General features: G+C 40.9%; 1 protein-coding gene across 1 annotated transcript in view; it reads right to left on the minus strand.

Moving 5' to 3' along the window:
- Positions 1-2018: 2018 nt before the first annotated feature.
- Positions 2019-16694, minus strand: part of COL25A1 (collagen type XXV alpha 1 chain) — a 347683-nt gene continuing 333007 nt past the window's right edge. Inside the window, exons 35-40 of the mRNA XM_064149390.1 lie at positions 16067-16120; positions 10182-10235; positions 8514-8540; positions 7678-7731; positions 2285-2293; positions 2019-2162 (exon numbers count right to left, since the gene is read on the minus strand). Coding sequence (XP_064005460.1) covers positions 2019-2162; positions 2285-2293; positions 7678-7731; positions 8514-8540; positions 10182-10235; positions 16067-16120 — 342 coding nt within the window. The remainder of the gene's footprint in view (positions 2163-2284; positions 2294-7677; positions 7732-8513; positions 8541-10181; positions 10236-16066; positions 16121-16694) is intronic.

Consider the following 16694-nt stretch of genomic DNA (forward strand, 5'->3'; position numbering starts at 1 on the left):
TTCACAGAACTTATTCCAACTTACAGGGCTATATAGGGCTTTCCCAGATAGTTACATGCTTGGAATTAGGAGCATGTATCATGTAGTCAGCTTACATATGAGCAAAAATAAAAGATCAAGCCTTGATGTGTTTTAGAATACAGAATAAACAATACTTTTTAATGTGAATTTGCACTTGGAGCTAGTGGTGAATGAGAACTTTTGAATGTGCTTGGACATTGACTAACCAAGCAAGTGCTGTTTGCTTGGCAGCTGATTCTAGTAATTTCCTACCATGTGGCTGTTTCTAATCCATCAAAGATTGTTAGGGAATCTCCAGATACAAGTGATAATGCAGAGACCAAGAATTTAAATTACAAAAGCATGCTCGATTATCCCCCACACAGTATGAGATATGGTTACCATTAACTGGAAACAAACAAAATGGACTATGAAATAATCTTAATGGACTATGCATTTAAGACTAAAATAACACTGACTTCAAATTAGAAGCGCTGCAGTTGAAAGGCAAATCTGCTGAACTGAACATTCATCTTAGAGAACCGTGCTTAGACACCAAACAGTATCAGAACATGCAGATTGAATTTTACTGCCAGGAGCTAAAATCTTCTTTGTAACTTTAGGAAATGTGTATGTGCTGGTTTGGTTTTTATTATTATCATTGTCAAAAATGGAAAAGAATTTAAACTTACTTTGCCATTAAACAAGAATCACTGTTGCCAGATTGGTACAAAGGAGAGGGTCAACAAGTAGCATTTTAGTATAGGTGGGAATCTGAATTCATGCTAACATAGGGTGGGGAGTGTTGTGTGTATTGCAGGAAGGTAAGTTCCAAGGGTAAGACGTTAAAGACAGTGAGGGTTTGGGCTGCAGACTGTTATCTTCTTACAAAGTTTGGGAGAGCTTTCCATTTCCAGGTCTGTTTGAACACTACTTGGTGAACAGGCCAGACACTAAAAAATGTTACTTATGTAAGGTCTGGGAGATCAGGCTCCAGCTTACTGGAAAGCTGTGACTAGGTGTTTAGCAATAGTGTTTACATCATTCTGTACATGACTCTCCTTTTGGCCAGATCCTGAAAACATGCACCTAAGACCACATGGGATTTGGAAGGAAGTCCAGGGTGCAGAGTAGCTCTGGGATAGACTAAGGTGAGGAACTGAGCCAGTGCAGAGGGAAGGCATCAGACTTGATTAGAAGTGGACATTGTGCTGGATTTCTACAAAGACTTGTGGTCAAGGTGAGTAAGGCAGTGGGTATTTTGTGAGGAAAACAGCAAACCAAGTATTCTCAGGGAAAGTGTAGGAGGGAAACAAACTTATAGATTGCCATGTGATATGGGAGCAGACTGCTGAGCGTTAGGTTTGAGGTGGCACAGAAAAAGGTGTGTTTTCTCATTGCGGTTAAGATCACTGAAGCAGCTGATTTGTTCATGCACATGCATGTGTTACACAGATAATGTAAAGTCAGCTCAGAAAAACATTACTTTACATTGAGGATGGCTGACTACAAACAAAGGAACCACATGCAGGGTTGGTAGGAAAGAGAAATACTGTACCAATTGGCAAGGGGCATCCAGCCCATCCAGGCCAGGCTGGCCTGGCTCCCCTTTTTCCCCCTTAATTCCACGGAATCCCTGTTTGTAAAGATTAACTTGCAGCGTTACTGTCAAGAAAATACCTTCAGTATTGACTTAGCTGGAGCAAACAAATGACAATAGAGAAGCAAGAGGAGCAAGCTGAGCACTGTGATTTTTGTTTCCAACCTGTGGGTCACTGACTCTGGCACATCCCAAATTTGGTTCCTTTCCAACATACTTGGCAGAAAACAAGGAAAAAGACAAGACACCACCAGATCCCAGAAATTCAGTGTGGAGATCTTAAGTTTGGTGCTTTTAACCAAATCAAGAGGTTAACAAAAAGATCTACTCCAGAATTTGCTAGAATCAAGTTAGGGCTGAGTTAACTAAGGGCAACAGATAACACAGTAGCTGGTGCTTGTTCCTCTCTCTTCGCTTCTTATTCCATCAGCCTACTGCAGGACAACTGATTGTCCAATACATAAACGAGACGTACCAATGGGCAAGGTGCATCTAATCCAGGAGCACCCTGTTCTCCTTTCTCCCCTTTAGGCCCCTTTTTGCCTTTCTTTCCCTTTTCCCCCTGTGGATACAACGGTTTGGACAAACAAGTTTCATTCTTTTGGAAAAAAAAATTAAAGAAAGGTTGGTTTAAAAGTTTGGGGTTTTCTTTTTAAGCCAATGGAGAGCTGAAAGGACACTTACCACTGTGTTCTGGTTTGGCTGGTGCATTATGTGGAAAAATAAATTATATGATCACAAGCAAGAACTGCAATCAGTTGGTATTAGTTTGTGTCGGTATTTCATATCAGTACCCTGAATGTTTTGAATTCTAGAACAGGGCTTGAAATCACTGATCTCTTGAGACAGGCAAATCTGCAAATCTTCCCAATCCACAGCCTGAAATGAGAGGTCTCCTGTTTGTTCTAAGTGGTGGTGCTGAAGTGCATGTGCACAGTAAGTTGAGTTTGCCAGCTCCCCTAAAAGATTCGTCACTAGTTGGAAGTAACTTTGCCAGAGCAGAGTACATCAGCGTAGTCCATCTGAAGAGAGACCTGTGGCGTAGGTGCTGCATCTAAGCCTCTGGCTAAATTCTAATAGCTTCCATGGTGTCACATCAAGGGTGAACTTGCCCCAGTGCATCATCTGCTGAACTGACTCTGCACTCTGGTATGAGTTTGGAACAGATCTTGTGCTAAGCAGTGTCCATAGAAACCCACAGACATCACTGAGGGTGCACTCCTGTCGCTCCAAATACTACATAGCCATTTCAAATCCTGTTATAGGAATCAAAACATTCAAACTGCTTGATGGAGAGGTGCTATGACACTTTCAACGATTTGATAATGTCTTGGTACAATAAAGTAATCAGAAGTGATAGTCAGGTTGAAACATCCCATCACATAAATGTTCTCCCTACTGCAGGCAACATTTCTTTTACTTATTTTGCCAAAATTCAGTCCTTTGATTTCATACTGAGTTTTCATTGTAAACATAAGTCTCCCAATGCTTGAATTACTCATGGAAATGAGCTGACTACTCTCAATGAAGCTGCCTGCAAAGGTGACCTCACCTTCAAGCAGTATAAGAGGTTTAGAGAGTTCATTTTGTAATTGATTTCACACCAGTTGATCACAATGGTAAATGAGTTTCAGGTTTGCTCTCAATTTCACAAAAATCAAAAGAGGTTAAAGGAAAAAAAAAGTAAAGTAATTGGAGTGGGATTGAAAAAAAGTAGGATAGGAAGGATGAGTAACTCAGGAATATCACAAAGAAATGGGAAAAATAGTCATAGGAAAAATTAGTATGACATTGGAGAACCAGCAAGCAAAGTTGTGGCTACTGGGAGGATTTAATTTGTGAGGAAAAGGGTAAAAAAGACAGAGGAGTTGTAAGGGATGAAGGCAGAAGGAGAAGGAAGGAATACCCCTTTGGAAAGGCAAACAGAATTTGGTCAAGCATAGCAAATAGATATTTAACTAGTTCCACAAAAGTACAGAAAGGCTTAATCCATTAACAAGAGAGAAAAAAACCTCTATGTACACAATTAAAACCTAATGAGCTATCTCCCATGTGAAAAAAAGAAAAGGAAGGAAAGCAGGTTATGCATTTGTGACCGTAGCACACCTGGCACATCCAGAGGAAAAGTCTTTGCCATGACCAAAACACACTGCACTCACAACACGGCAGGAGCAAAGTTTCTCGTCTGTCTTTTCTGTGTGCCAAAAAGTCTCAGGATAATGTTTAGGAAAACAGTAACCCAAATGTTATCCCTCACCAAATTCTAACACTGTGACCTGAAAAAATCCCCACAAGTCAGGAACTGCCAGTTGGCTAAGTTTTCATCTTAAACCTACAAACACGACCGTGTGGCACAGAAGCCCAGCAGTTTCAGGGGTGACTCTGGTGTTATTTATGCTCTATGTATGTGCTGTGAGTGTACGGAAGCACAGAGTATGGACATACTCTAGAAATGAATCAAAATGGATAATGCAGTTTGAGTTTTGACTCTTTTTTTTTTTTCTTTAACTGGTTGTATTACAAGTCAGCAGATAACTACTTAAACTCCCAGTTCTACAGGGGCAAACCTACAATCTGATTCAAACCAACGCCGGCATTATCTGCCCAGAGAACACTCTTGGATCTGAATACTTTGTTACTTTTTCCGTAGCCTGAGTTCTTGTCTCTTAATCTTCACCTCCTTGCCCCGAACCACAGAGATTCATAGGAGCTGCAGAGAATCTAAAATGGATTGAGATTAAAAAAATTCTTTCCTGCCCCTTCCTCAGTGCCTAGAGAAATACAAATTTGTGGCACTTCTGTAACACCACTTTGGTCTGCACAAGCTCCAAATCTCACATGCACAGGTTTTCATCAATTCATAGAATCATAGAATCAACCAACCAGGTTGGAAGAGACCTCCAAGATCATCCAGTCCAACCTAGCACCCAGCCCTGGCCTATCAACTAGACCATGGCACTACGTGCCTCATCCAGGCTTTTCTTGAACACCTCCAGGGACAGCAACTCCACCACCTCCCTGGGCAGCCTATTCCAATGCAAATCACTCTCTCTGTGAAGAACGTCCTCCTAACGGCCAGCCTATACCTCCCCTGGCACTACTTCAGACTGTGTCCCCTTGTTCTGTTGCTGGTTGTCTGAGAAAAGAGACTGACACCCACTTGGCTACAGCCTCCCTTCAGGTAGTTGTAGACAGCAATGAGGTCCCCCCTGAGCCTCCTCTTCTCCAGGCTATACAACCCCAGCTCCCTCAGCCTCTCCCTATAAGGTTTGTGCTCCAGGCCTCTCACCGGCTTTGTTGCCCTTCTCTGGACATGTTCCACTATCTCAACATGTCTCTTGAATTGAGGAGCCCAGAACTGCACACAATACTCAGGGTGCACTCAGAGTGCAGGTGGAAAAGGAATGAGGGCTTTGCAGCCATCGTTGCGATACATCACAGTTCACTGTCAATATTTATAACAAGAGGCACAACTGCACATTTGGGATCAACAAACACCTACTGCTAAAAACTATTGTTTCTTAGATTTTTTTTTTTTCCCATTCACACAACTCGAAAATACAAAAATTGAATTTACAGACCTTCCTCATGCTGAGTGCTCCTGGAGTATAATTTTTCTTACGAGTTCTTTCTTACAGCTAGAGCATTTTGAACAATTATTTTTACAGCCAAGTTACACAGACATTATAAAGCAAACACTGACTCTGGACTTGCTTTCACTGTAGCAGAACTACTGACAAGCTAAAATAAAAATAAGCAATATAGGATTCATTTCAAACTGAAAAAGTAAAGATTTCTTCCCTGTCTAACCCAGCAAGTCTATGGTGCCTAGTAGAATGGTAATAATAACAAGGAATATTTTTGCAATGCAATTTGAACTGAGTTTCTAAAGGGGAAACTCACTAATCTGAACTTGTGTGATGTCAGTCTAACAGAGAATAGTATAAGGAATATTTTAATACCCAAGAAATCATGAGTTGGGTCCTTCACTTGTAAAGTGTTTTTATCTCAGTGGTGGCATTACGCCAATTTGGTCCCAGCTAATTCATTGTTTCAAATGAAGGAAAAAACATTATAACTGAGAAAAAATGTTACAATGGAAATTTCTTTTAATTGCATTACTTTGTTTCTTCTGAGAGTCAGCCTTTTGATAGACTGGGAAAGGAACTGATGCAGCTAAGGTGGGTTTGGTTACTTGCAAGATGCAAGTTCTCCTTCATTTTATGAAAAAAAATCCCAACCACATCAAACCAGAACAACAAGTCTCTTCCACAGGGCTCTCAGATGTATCTTCCCTCATTTTTCACTGGAAAGATCTTCCCTTTGCCTTCTGATTTTCCTTGAATATTGTGAGAATTTTTAAGGAAAAGATTCCATCGCCATTTTCAGTCTACAGACTTCCTGGCAGTACCCTTAATTCAGAGTCCCCTAAGGAAGTATGGTTCCTGAGTATCTGTCAGATTTGCTAAGTACTTTGTCATATCCATTCTCCTCAAGAAACAGGTTTCACCTTTTCCTGAACTTTTGGGGAGATGGAGGACTAGACTTCCTAAGAGGTGTATCCTGCAGCCCAAGAGAACAAGGCTACACAGGCAGCCTGAACTGCATCCAAGTCCCCACGACAGTCTGATCATCCTTCATTGTCACACACAATTCCCTTGTCCTCTTGCAAGTGGAGTTCCTGTGTTTGAGCTGCCTAGTCAATCCCTGGGAATAATTTAATCTTCCAGACACAACCCTTCTAATGTATCCCAGGAATGGAACATGCTACTGAGCTAATTCAGTTTGTAATTCCCACTTAGCAGAGGCTGGCCATTTTGGCAGCCATCTATCAGAGATAGCAGCTATCAGCTACACCTTTATACTGATAACTACTCTCAAAAACAAAGCTGTTAGCTTGTGACAGACAGACCTGTAATCTTTGACAGCAACCAAGAGCTCACCACCCATTGTCACTACTCTGCCAGGTGGGACACTGACTGCCATTGTAACATTCCTAGAGCACCTGCTTGAGCCACAGTTGTTCTGCAGAGCCAGTAACTTAGAGTGATCTCTGAGCACAAAATAAGCAATATAACGGGACAGAAGGGAAGATATATTTCATAGTACCCTTAGACACTGGTTAGGGTACCAAAGTACCCACTGCATCCTTATGCAGTGTTTTGCTTGACAGTATTAAGAGAAGGCGATAGAACCATATAGTTATTTTGGTTGGAAAAGACCTTTAAGATCATCCATCCAGTGGTGACTTCACAACCCTGTTTGTTGATTAAGACACTGTGATGAGAAGAGGACCTGGTATAACCCTGTACAGGTCAGCTAGGAAAAAAAGTTGTCTGAACTAGAAAAACCACCTGCTGTGCAAATGGACTTTCAGATAAAGTGGTTTGCTGCAAGTGCTAATTCAGACCACTTGGTCTCTTTGTTGATTAGAAATAGGTGAGGTTTGCTCATGAGCTTCCTCTGCACACATTTAGCCCTAAATTTCTTCTGACCGAACATGTTCCCAAGTCACTGTGTCTGGACAGTGAAAATTAACTGAGTCTCTTTCTTCACTATGTAGTTGGTTCACCAGAAAAGTGTATGATCTTCATTTCAATCCACAAGTATCACAAAGTACTTCATTGTAAATAAGACTTTGCCAAAAGCAAACCCATGCACAGTTCCTGTCTTTATCAATTTGGTGTAGGACAAGTAGTCCTGTGACACATGCATGGTACATTGGCATGAGCAGTTACACTGCAAATAGGGCCAAGGAACAGAGCCTGAGGTCTTCAGTGTGCAATTACTGCCACAGTGACCTGTTTCAGCCAGGTCTGCATTAAAAACTTCAGGATTTTCAACAAGCATTGGATGGATTGGGGAAAATGAGCCTAAAAACAACCTGTGCTTTGGGATGTGTTCTTATTGCTGGTTCTGTGAATAGATTTCCACAGTTTTTCAGGATTTTTCTTAGCATGTATCCGTAAACCTGCCTTTTGGCACACAGTAAGCTTGAGTGGGACAATCTATAGCATAAAGATAGCAGAACTGACTAGGCTGAGGCATCAAGCAACAGTTAATAACGCTGTGGTCACCTTTTCTCCCTTTTCTCCTATATCACCCTTTTCTCCTCGAGGACCAGGGAAACCCTATAAAAACAAAATGGACAAAGATAGGTCGACTTTTATTCACATGCAGGTTAAGCTTTCAAATACTCTTGGAAAACATAAAAAACAACCAAAAAAAGATGATGATTTTAGAACATGCTTTCTACATACATGCGTGTTATGTGTGCACATAGGCATGCAGACAAGAGTTTGGGAGACAAGTCAAAGGGATTTGCTAGAGCCATGTGTCCAGCAATGGAAAGAAATCATATCACTCAAAAGGGCAGCAGTCCATGCTATGTATGTGTTCTGGAAAAGACTTCTCCAAGGTAGAGATTTTGATGCAGGAATAGAGGAAAAGGCATTCAGTAATTCTTAGCATGCCAAAGAAAAAAGTGCCTCTATTTTGAAATGTACCTCTAACAGGTTATGGAATTCTTCTAATTAGGATAAATGTATTTAACAAAATGTTAGTGACTCCTTGTTCTCCTACAACTGAGTCACAAGTCTCAGTAATTCCTTACCAAGTGCAGTTTTTCAGCCTATTGACTTCCAAAGGACCAACTACTTGTGTTACTAAGCACTCTATTTGGTGGGGTCTGTTGATAAGGGCTGTGCATTGCATAATCTTTGTCCTCTTTATCATAGAGAAAGAGCAAATGCATCATTTGTCAGGCTCTCTGTATGCACTGCATGCACACTAAATGGAAACAAAGGCATTACATACACTCAGTAAACTACTCCTTGAACACAGGCTCAGCAAACTACTCCTTGAGAGACGCTTACCTACCATTAAAAGTGTATTGGTCAGACATACTACTTACATCAAGGCCAGGCTCTCCATCTTTGCCCTGCCAAAGAACCATACGAGCTACATTAGTGTACCTAAGCTGTGACACCAGCAGCTGCCATGATGGCCATCTTCTGTGCTCCCTCTAGGTAGTGGTCCCTCGTGTTGTTTAGGCTATACACAGCATTGCCACTAGTGCAGGACTTTTCTCTCAGTGTTGGACATTTCAAGGAACAGGTAACTCGGCTGTAAAACTTTGCTTGCCTCTAGCATGTTGTTGTATGCAGAGTGCAGGAGCAAGCTAAAAATACAGAAAAGCCTACAATTTTTCACTTTCAGTTCACAGGAAAGGAAAACAGGAATTGAATTTTTTGTTTGTTTTTTGATTGAACTCACAAAGTGACCCTTGGCTAAATGGGTGCTGCAAGCTCATTTTGCACTCCACGGAGCCTGAAAACTCTCAGTAGTCACTGACTCCTGATTTAATTAAATGAGTCCAATTAAACCACGTCTGTATTCAATCAGATTAGACTGGAGAAGGTATGGAAATGTTGCAAGTCTCTTGCAGAGGCTGGTTGTGTCTGGCCAAGCACATTTACTCATCTTTGCTTGTGTCAAAGTACAGAACAAATGTGTTTATGTACACACCCAGCCCAGTCATCAGCAAAGTCAACTGATATTATTTGGGCTATTCTCTCTAGGTCAAAGGAAGCACTCATTCACATTTTACAGAATCACACAATTACCTAGATTAGAAAAGATCACTGAGTTCAGTCATTAGCCTAACACTGACAAGTCCTTGACTAAAACATATCCCCAAGCACTACATCTACACAACTCTTAAATACCTCTAGGGATGGAGACTCCACCACCTCCTTGTCAAGCTGCTCCAATGCCTAACAAGTCATTCAGTGAAGAAATTCTTCCTAATATCCAACCTAAACTTCCCTTGGTGCAACTTGAGGCCATTTCCTCTTGTCTTATCACTTGTTACTTGGTTGAACAAACCAAGTGACACCTCCCTACATCCTTCTTTCACGTAGTTGTAGAGTGATAAGGTCTGCCCCCTTAGTCTCTTTTTTCCCAGACTAAACTGCCTCAGTTTCCTCAGCAGGTCCTTAGAAAACTTGTTCTCTAAAACCTTTATCAGCTTTGTTGCCCTTAAGAGATGGGTAGTATCATTTGGCTGTTTTAAAGCATACTGTCTCCACCTATGATGAAAAGTGAACCCCCGAATTGCTTCTAAGCGCACAGCATGGAAATGAAACAAAACTGGTCTCTCAAGTGTCAAACAAAACAGAAATACAATGGTGAAGAAATCTTGCAGCATGGAAATCCAAGCATCTACTGACAGTAAGAAAATCACAGCTTTCCACAGTCCCTCCTGGACTTCTCTAACTCTGGCATGGTCCCCAAGACAGCTCACATCCACAGGGTGTGGAAATAGAAGCACTTGCATTCTGCATTTCCTCTCTCTTGCTGGTTCCCGTCAGGTCTGTTTTATTCCTTTTGCATGACCACGTACACAGGGAGGAATCTAGGTCTGAGGTACAAACCGGTGACCTTGCACTGTCAGGGGACTGTTATCTGTCTTTGCCTTTTCCAAATGGTCATATTGCTAGCTGAAAAGCAGTCTAAAGCACACAAAGTTTAATCAAGGGGTGATGAAAAGCACAATGTGTACAAACTATTTGCAACTTACAGGCAAGCCGTATGGTCCTCTGGGTCCAGGGTCACCTACAGTTCCCTTTTCACCCTAAGAAAAGATTACAGAACAAACAAGCAAAAACATTGTCTGTCTTAGAAATGACCTATAACAAGTGGTTTAGGTTAAAGTGTATGCATTTCTAAATCTTTTGAGTTAAAAAACATCCAGGCTTACTTCCTTTCAAGAAAAGATGAAAAGGGAGAAGAGAAGGTGTGTGTTACCTTCTAGGGAAAATTACTTTTCAGGCATATACAATTACACTTGGTTTAAAATCAAATAGTCCCTGAAAAATACTCTTCAAACTGGGCTTGCACCAATTTTACTTTGTAGCTTGTAATAGATGCAACTTCACACTCAGTAAAAATCCAATGTTTTAACAAAAACTGAGGAAATACAGCACCGAGCTCCAGCAGAGCAGCCCAGGTGTGACATGATGACAAGTAAAAACAGTGTGTCAGTAAATCACAGTTTGTATTTAATGCTATTAATGGTGACACTGTGAAGATTTTCCCATGTGCTGTACTGTGTTGCTAAATGCACTCTTGGATTCTATATTAGTGATGCAAATACCATGGTTTATCAAATCAAAACTATATTAATGTGCAAAGCAAACAAGTACAGAGATTACTCCATATATGGTTCATCTCATCCTACATTAACATCCACAGAAAGATGACTTGTTTCTGGAGGGATGCTATCAAAAGAATTCTGTAAGCTTAATATAGAGCAAACTTGTACAGATCATTGAAATTTCAAGGCAACAAATTTCAGGCTAACGGCAGCAGTCATCCTTGCTCTCCATATGTTCTTCCTCAAGACTGATACGGAGTTAAACTTCCTGAGTCAGGCAAGATGAGTCCCTGTAACTGTGAGCTCAGCCCTCTGTGATCTTGTTAGGGAGGCAGGGCTGGTAAATAGGTGCAGGCAGCAGTTCTGTTTCAGACTGTGGTATTCTTTCTTTTAAATAAAAAACAGCAGAAAAAGTCATATTCTCTTGAGAGATCTAAACTGCTCAGTGTCTTGATGAGATAAGGGAAAAAGTATCCTGGCTACCTCCAGTTTTCAAAGTTCATACTCTGGAGTTGCTACTTGATGCTATGTGGATCCCTTCTCCACCTCCTCTCCTAAACACAGTCTTATGCAAGGCTCCTGGCATACAGAAGTGCTGTGTTTCATCCTAGCAATTGCTGCCCTTAAGCTCTTGAGATAATTCTGCGTATAAGATCTTCTAAAAATCTGAGGGTTTACCAGTCATCATCAATTCATTACTCTGTTATTAAATGGGATGGAGATGTTTGCCTCCTTAATAGTGGTGATCACCCACACAGCCATGTCCCTTAGCACAGCTCTGGTAGGCTGCTAAGGCTCAGTCCTATGGACTGGATAATACAGAAATTACACACTAGAATAAACTGAGCCTGAACCTGTTGTTGAGTAGTAGGGAGTTTGTTGAATAGTAAGGAGAGTAACTGGTGTTTGAGCTGATTTAGATACTTCATATTTTTAGAGGTGGACACTATATGCAGAACTTCAGCCTAGTGGTGATTAGATGTGTAATAGCTGATCTTCCTGGATTCTCTCAAGCTCCAGCCATTTCTGAGCAGTGGTTGGGCTGGATGCTCTTGCAGTAGAAGAGGAAGGATTGGGCAATAACATCTGATTTTCAAAACAGTAAATCCCTTGCAGCTTGAAAACTTTCTGCTGAGAAGAAGCTAACGTGCTGACCTCTGTAAGCAATAGCCACGCAACTGTTTGATCAGTACTTGAAGTATGTCAGGACTAGTTAAGCATCTCTTTTTTGTTTAAACCTTCAGCAGCAAAGATGGCTGTAGCAAGTCTCAAGACAGGCCTGTAACGTTGCTAAACATATGGTAGACATAAAGATCCTGCATGTATCAGTCTAGGAAATAATCTGCTATGTAAGAATATGCTATGTACATCTGCTGTGTAAGAAGATATTTAGAGAAATGTATCACACAGTTCTTTTGCCTCCAATCCAAAGCACATGCTGAAAAGTGTTTGGAATATCAGATGAGGTCCTGAGTGTTGATAATGTGTATATATAATGTCTGTATGAGACTGATGAACTCTCAAGGGCATACCCAACCATCACAATAAAACATTTTCTTCAGGGAAACAGACATTCAAAAACTTCAGAAATGCCTTTTTCTCCCCCTTTTTTTTCCAGAAGACAATTTGTCAGTGCCCAAAGAACAAAACTCATAGCCATTGTTTTTACCTCCTATTTCACTTCACTCTCCTGAATCAAGGGGTGAGTATGAACTACTATCTGCATGAATAAAGCTGCATAATTGTTGTCTCCACTAACAACCATGAGATGTCACAGCACTGCCATGGTGACAGATGCTTTAACCGAATTAAAGAGAATATCCTTTCCTCCCCAGGACACAATGTGTGTAGTGATGACAGTGTTGCATAGGCTACACCATCTGAGAGCTAAAACCAGGTCCAAGACTTTGTCTTCGCTATTAAGGCAAGAGTTTCAGGACACTGGCATTTCATTAATGCTATCTTTCACCTTCTTTTAGATGGACAAGAGATTGGATACACATTATGCCTGTCCTAACCCTTCAGGTTTACATATCCTTTCAGTGGTAGTAGTTTATTTTGCTCTCAGAAAAGCAGACAAGCAAGATTAATAGGTGCACAGCCAGATTCAGAGGTCTGTTATGATCAGCTCCTCCATTTAATGAAGGGGATTTCAGTCAAAGCTCTCTAAGCATCTAGCAGAGTGGTATTTTCAATAGCCAAATATTAAGACCTAAAATTCACATTTTCCTGATTTCTGATGGTGAGCACTATTTTCCTAGTCTACTCTCTCATCATCTAAATAAGTTCTGTATAAAGACTGTCTGGTGTTTCCTATTTTAATTAAAATGGATGAATTGGGGAAAAAAAAAAACAACCAACTTTAATTTGCGGAACAGTTGTGCTTATCTAAGAAGATAAATTCAGCATTGCCTCAAATACAGCCTGTGCAGCAATGGATCCAAGATTTATATAGAATAAATCTCTATTCTTGTTGGATTATATTTTCTTTCCTTACCTTTTAAGGAGACATAAATATATAGCAACCAGTATTTGACATAGATTCCTTTAAAGTGAGATTGCCTTTCCAGCTTTTAAATAATGTGAGTTCAAGAACATGGCTATGTTTCACATTAGGATTACCTAGGGTCCTTCCTTCTTGGCAAGTTAGAGATTCCAAAGCAGGCTTCCTAACCTATCCCTAGGTTAACACTGGCCCAAGGTTTTTCTGATCAGTATGAACAAGATGTGATCCTGTCCAGTGACAGTGAACAATTGCTCCATGCACCATTTTTAATTAAAAAGCAGAGTTTGAAATCTGGAGGCAAAAATGTTTTCCTCCTGCTTTCACATCAACAAGTTCAACAGTTGCAAAAGCAAGCTGCAAAACTGCATTAAAACACACACAATTTGTTATTCAGATAACAAGACATTTATCATTGCCAGGCATGTATCAGATAACTGCACTACAAACAACTCCTCCCAAGCAGTGCTGAATAATTCAATGAACAATTCCAGCAATAATCTTGCCGGCTGATGGCTTGTAAAAAATACTTTGTGAACTTCCTCTCCTCATTTTACCTGCACATAAAATAGTGGCTGTGCAGGAATTTCATGCACACCTTAGTTTCTGTATGTTTGCAAATCTATCCCTCTGTGCCCAGGTGATTACTCAACTGATTTACAACACAGCAGTTGCTGTCCTCTTTGTAACTATTACTTGTCAAGAGTCATGGTAGGGCTGATCCAGCTGTATGAATTAGAGTCACAGAATGTTAGAGGTTGGAGGGAACTTCCAGAGATCACTGAATCTAAGCTCCCTGTCAAAAGCAGGATATCCTAGAGTTGTCCATACAGCAATGCATCCAGGAGGGTTTTGAAAGTCTCCAGGGGAGACGACTACACAACCTCCGCACACAGCCTGTTTCAGGGCTCTACCACCCTCAATCTAAAGAAGTTCCTCCTCGTGTTGAGGTGAAACCTTTTATGTTCAAGTTTGCAACCATCCTTCCTTGTCTTATTACCGTGCACCAGCAAAAAGAGATTGGCCCCATCTACTTGACACCCTCCCCTCAGATGTTTATAGACATTGATCAGATCCCCTCACTGTCTTTTCTTCTCAAGACTTTGGATACTTCCATGAAAAAAAACAACAGCAACAATTGCAGTTGTCTTCTGTACATTAGGAGAATAGTTTACACTGTAGCACATTGTTTTAGAAAGAAATTTCAACTAGCAGTACATACCCATACCTTTCAAGATAAAAGCTCATCATGCAAGAATGGAATGTACAGCATTTATATCTGCTTCTACATATATATCTAAAGTAGAATACTCATAGAATCAACCAGGTTGGAATCAACCAGGTTGGAAGAGACCTCCAAGATCATCCAGGCCAACCTAGCACCCAGCCCTAGCCAGTCAACTAGACCATGGCACTAAGTGCCTCATCCAGTCTTTTATTGAACACCTCCAGGGATGGTGACTCCACCACCTCCCTGGGCAGCCCATTCCAATGCCAATCACTCTCTCTGCCAAGAACTTCCTCCTAACATCCAGCCTGTGCTTCTCCCAACACAATTTGAGACTGTGTCCCCTTGTTCTGTTGCTGGTTGCCTGGGAGAAGAGACCAACCCCCACCTGGCTACAGCCTCCCTTCACGTAGTTGTAGACAGTAATGAGGTCACTCCTGAGCCTCCTCTTCTCCAGGCTAAACACCCCCAGCTCCCTCAGCCTCACAGGGTTTGTGTTCCAAGCCCTTCACCAGCCTTGTTGCCCTTCTCTGGACACGTTCCAGAAGATGATGTTCAGCTATCTTTTCACAGAGTTTATAAAAGTTAAGAAAAAAAACCCCTTGAATTTGTAATCCCTTAAGAAAAAAAAAAAAAACAAACCCCAAACCAAACAAAAAAACAACAAACTGACCAAGTCCTTCAGGCAGTTAAATAGTCTGAATGGTATCTAGGGTGTACCACTCCTAATTTGGACTCTGCTGCATGTCCTGTTCTTATTTCTGAGCACACAGCTCTGTAAAAATGAATCACCAAGTCCCACATACCCTTCTCAGCACTGCTGTTAAAGCTAACTGGACTTCTGCCATGTGGCTGCCTCCTTACTACAGCAAGTCTGAAGTCGTTTTAGCACAGCTGTTTTGTTAGAGTGAGAAATTCAAAGAGACGAAATTCTGGGCTGGCAGCTCCCTGGAAGTTTTCGCTAGTCTAAAGTATCATCTGTGGTTTTGTTGTCCAAGTTGATGGCTGTGCTGTTAAAGATGACAGGCTGGCAGTTAAGGATTACGGTTCCTATTGTATTGGAGAAAACTTAGTGGGAGCATTTCAAATGAAATTGGAGGCCTTCTATCTTCTAAGCTTTTCAATGAAAAAAGAACACCACAAAAACGTTCAAGTTTTCTGGAAGCTAGAGATAAAAACACTTATGTTCAAAGAAGTAAAAAATACTCTCTTTTTTTGGCCATTGCATACTTAGGTAAACAGATGACACTATCCTCTTTCTGTGCAGTTTCTTCTCTCAAATCATTTACACAAAAATAATGAACCAACCAAAATTACATTCTGTATAGCACTGTGAACTTGAAAGCCCTGTAAGGAATCACAGCAAAATGCCAGCTCCTCTGAAGTATGAGTTACAAAAGCAACCCTTAAAGAGTTAAATGTGTGTAAATAGAAGGTGTAGACAGCTCTAGGCTGGTCCTTAAACAGATGAGATATTGTTATGTTTGGTAGCATCCAGGCACACTGTAAGCAGCCACATGACACTTTGCCTTTGCAACAGCTGCTGTGTAAAGAGAAGCACTAAGAGCATAGACTTACTCTGTCTCCTTTAGGACCTGCAGGGCCATGGGGGCCAACTGGGCCATCTATACCCTACGAAAGGAAACAAAAAGGGTAAGAGAGAGGTCTTGCTCCTGCAAATTTTTAGTTTTAATAAGCCAAAAACTAACATGGAATCAGTCTTTATTGGCTGAAAATTCAGACTTAAGTGTGATGGGACCTGGACAAGTGGATGGATCCATTGAGCTTTCAAAACTCTACCTGTGTCCTTCTGTTACGAAGTCACTCATCTTTCTTCTAGTAGAGTTTTACTTTAGGCTATCAAGATTTTGAATTTATTAAAAGAAATTTTATCAGGAAAAAATGAAAGAGTCAAAGATTATTAAAAAAAAGGTAAATTACAATTTTAAGGTGTAATTGCCTGTTGCATTGATCAGTGGGAACCTTTCAAACACATCACTCTTTTTTTTTTTTGCTATATCTATTTCTTTATCACTGCAATAAGCCAGGAATTTTACCATTGAAGTTTACTATGAGAATGCCTGCAGCAGAGCCCCAGCACATCCATTTCACTGATTCCATATTAGCACTGACCAGGAAGACTTTGCTGGATAAACCAAATCTCCAATCTTACCCAGGAAAACGAGCACCCCAATCAAGGCTGTTG

The sequence above is a fragment of the Pogoniulus pusillus genome, chromosome 9, assembly GCF_015220805.1.
Source record: "Pogoniulus pusillus isolate bPogPus1 chromosome 9, bPogPus1.pri, whole genome shotgun sequence".
Lineage (NCBI taxonomy): Eukaryota > Metazoa > Chordata > Aves > Piciformes > Lybiidae > Pogoniulus > Pogoniulus pusillus.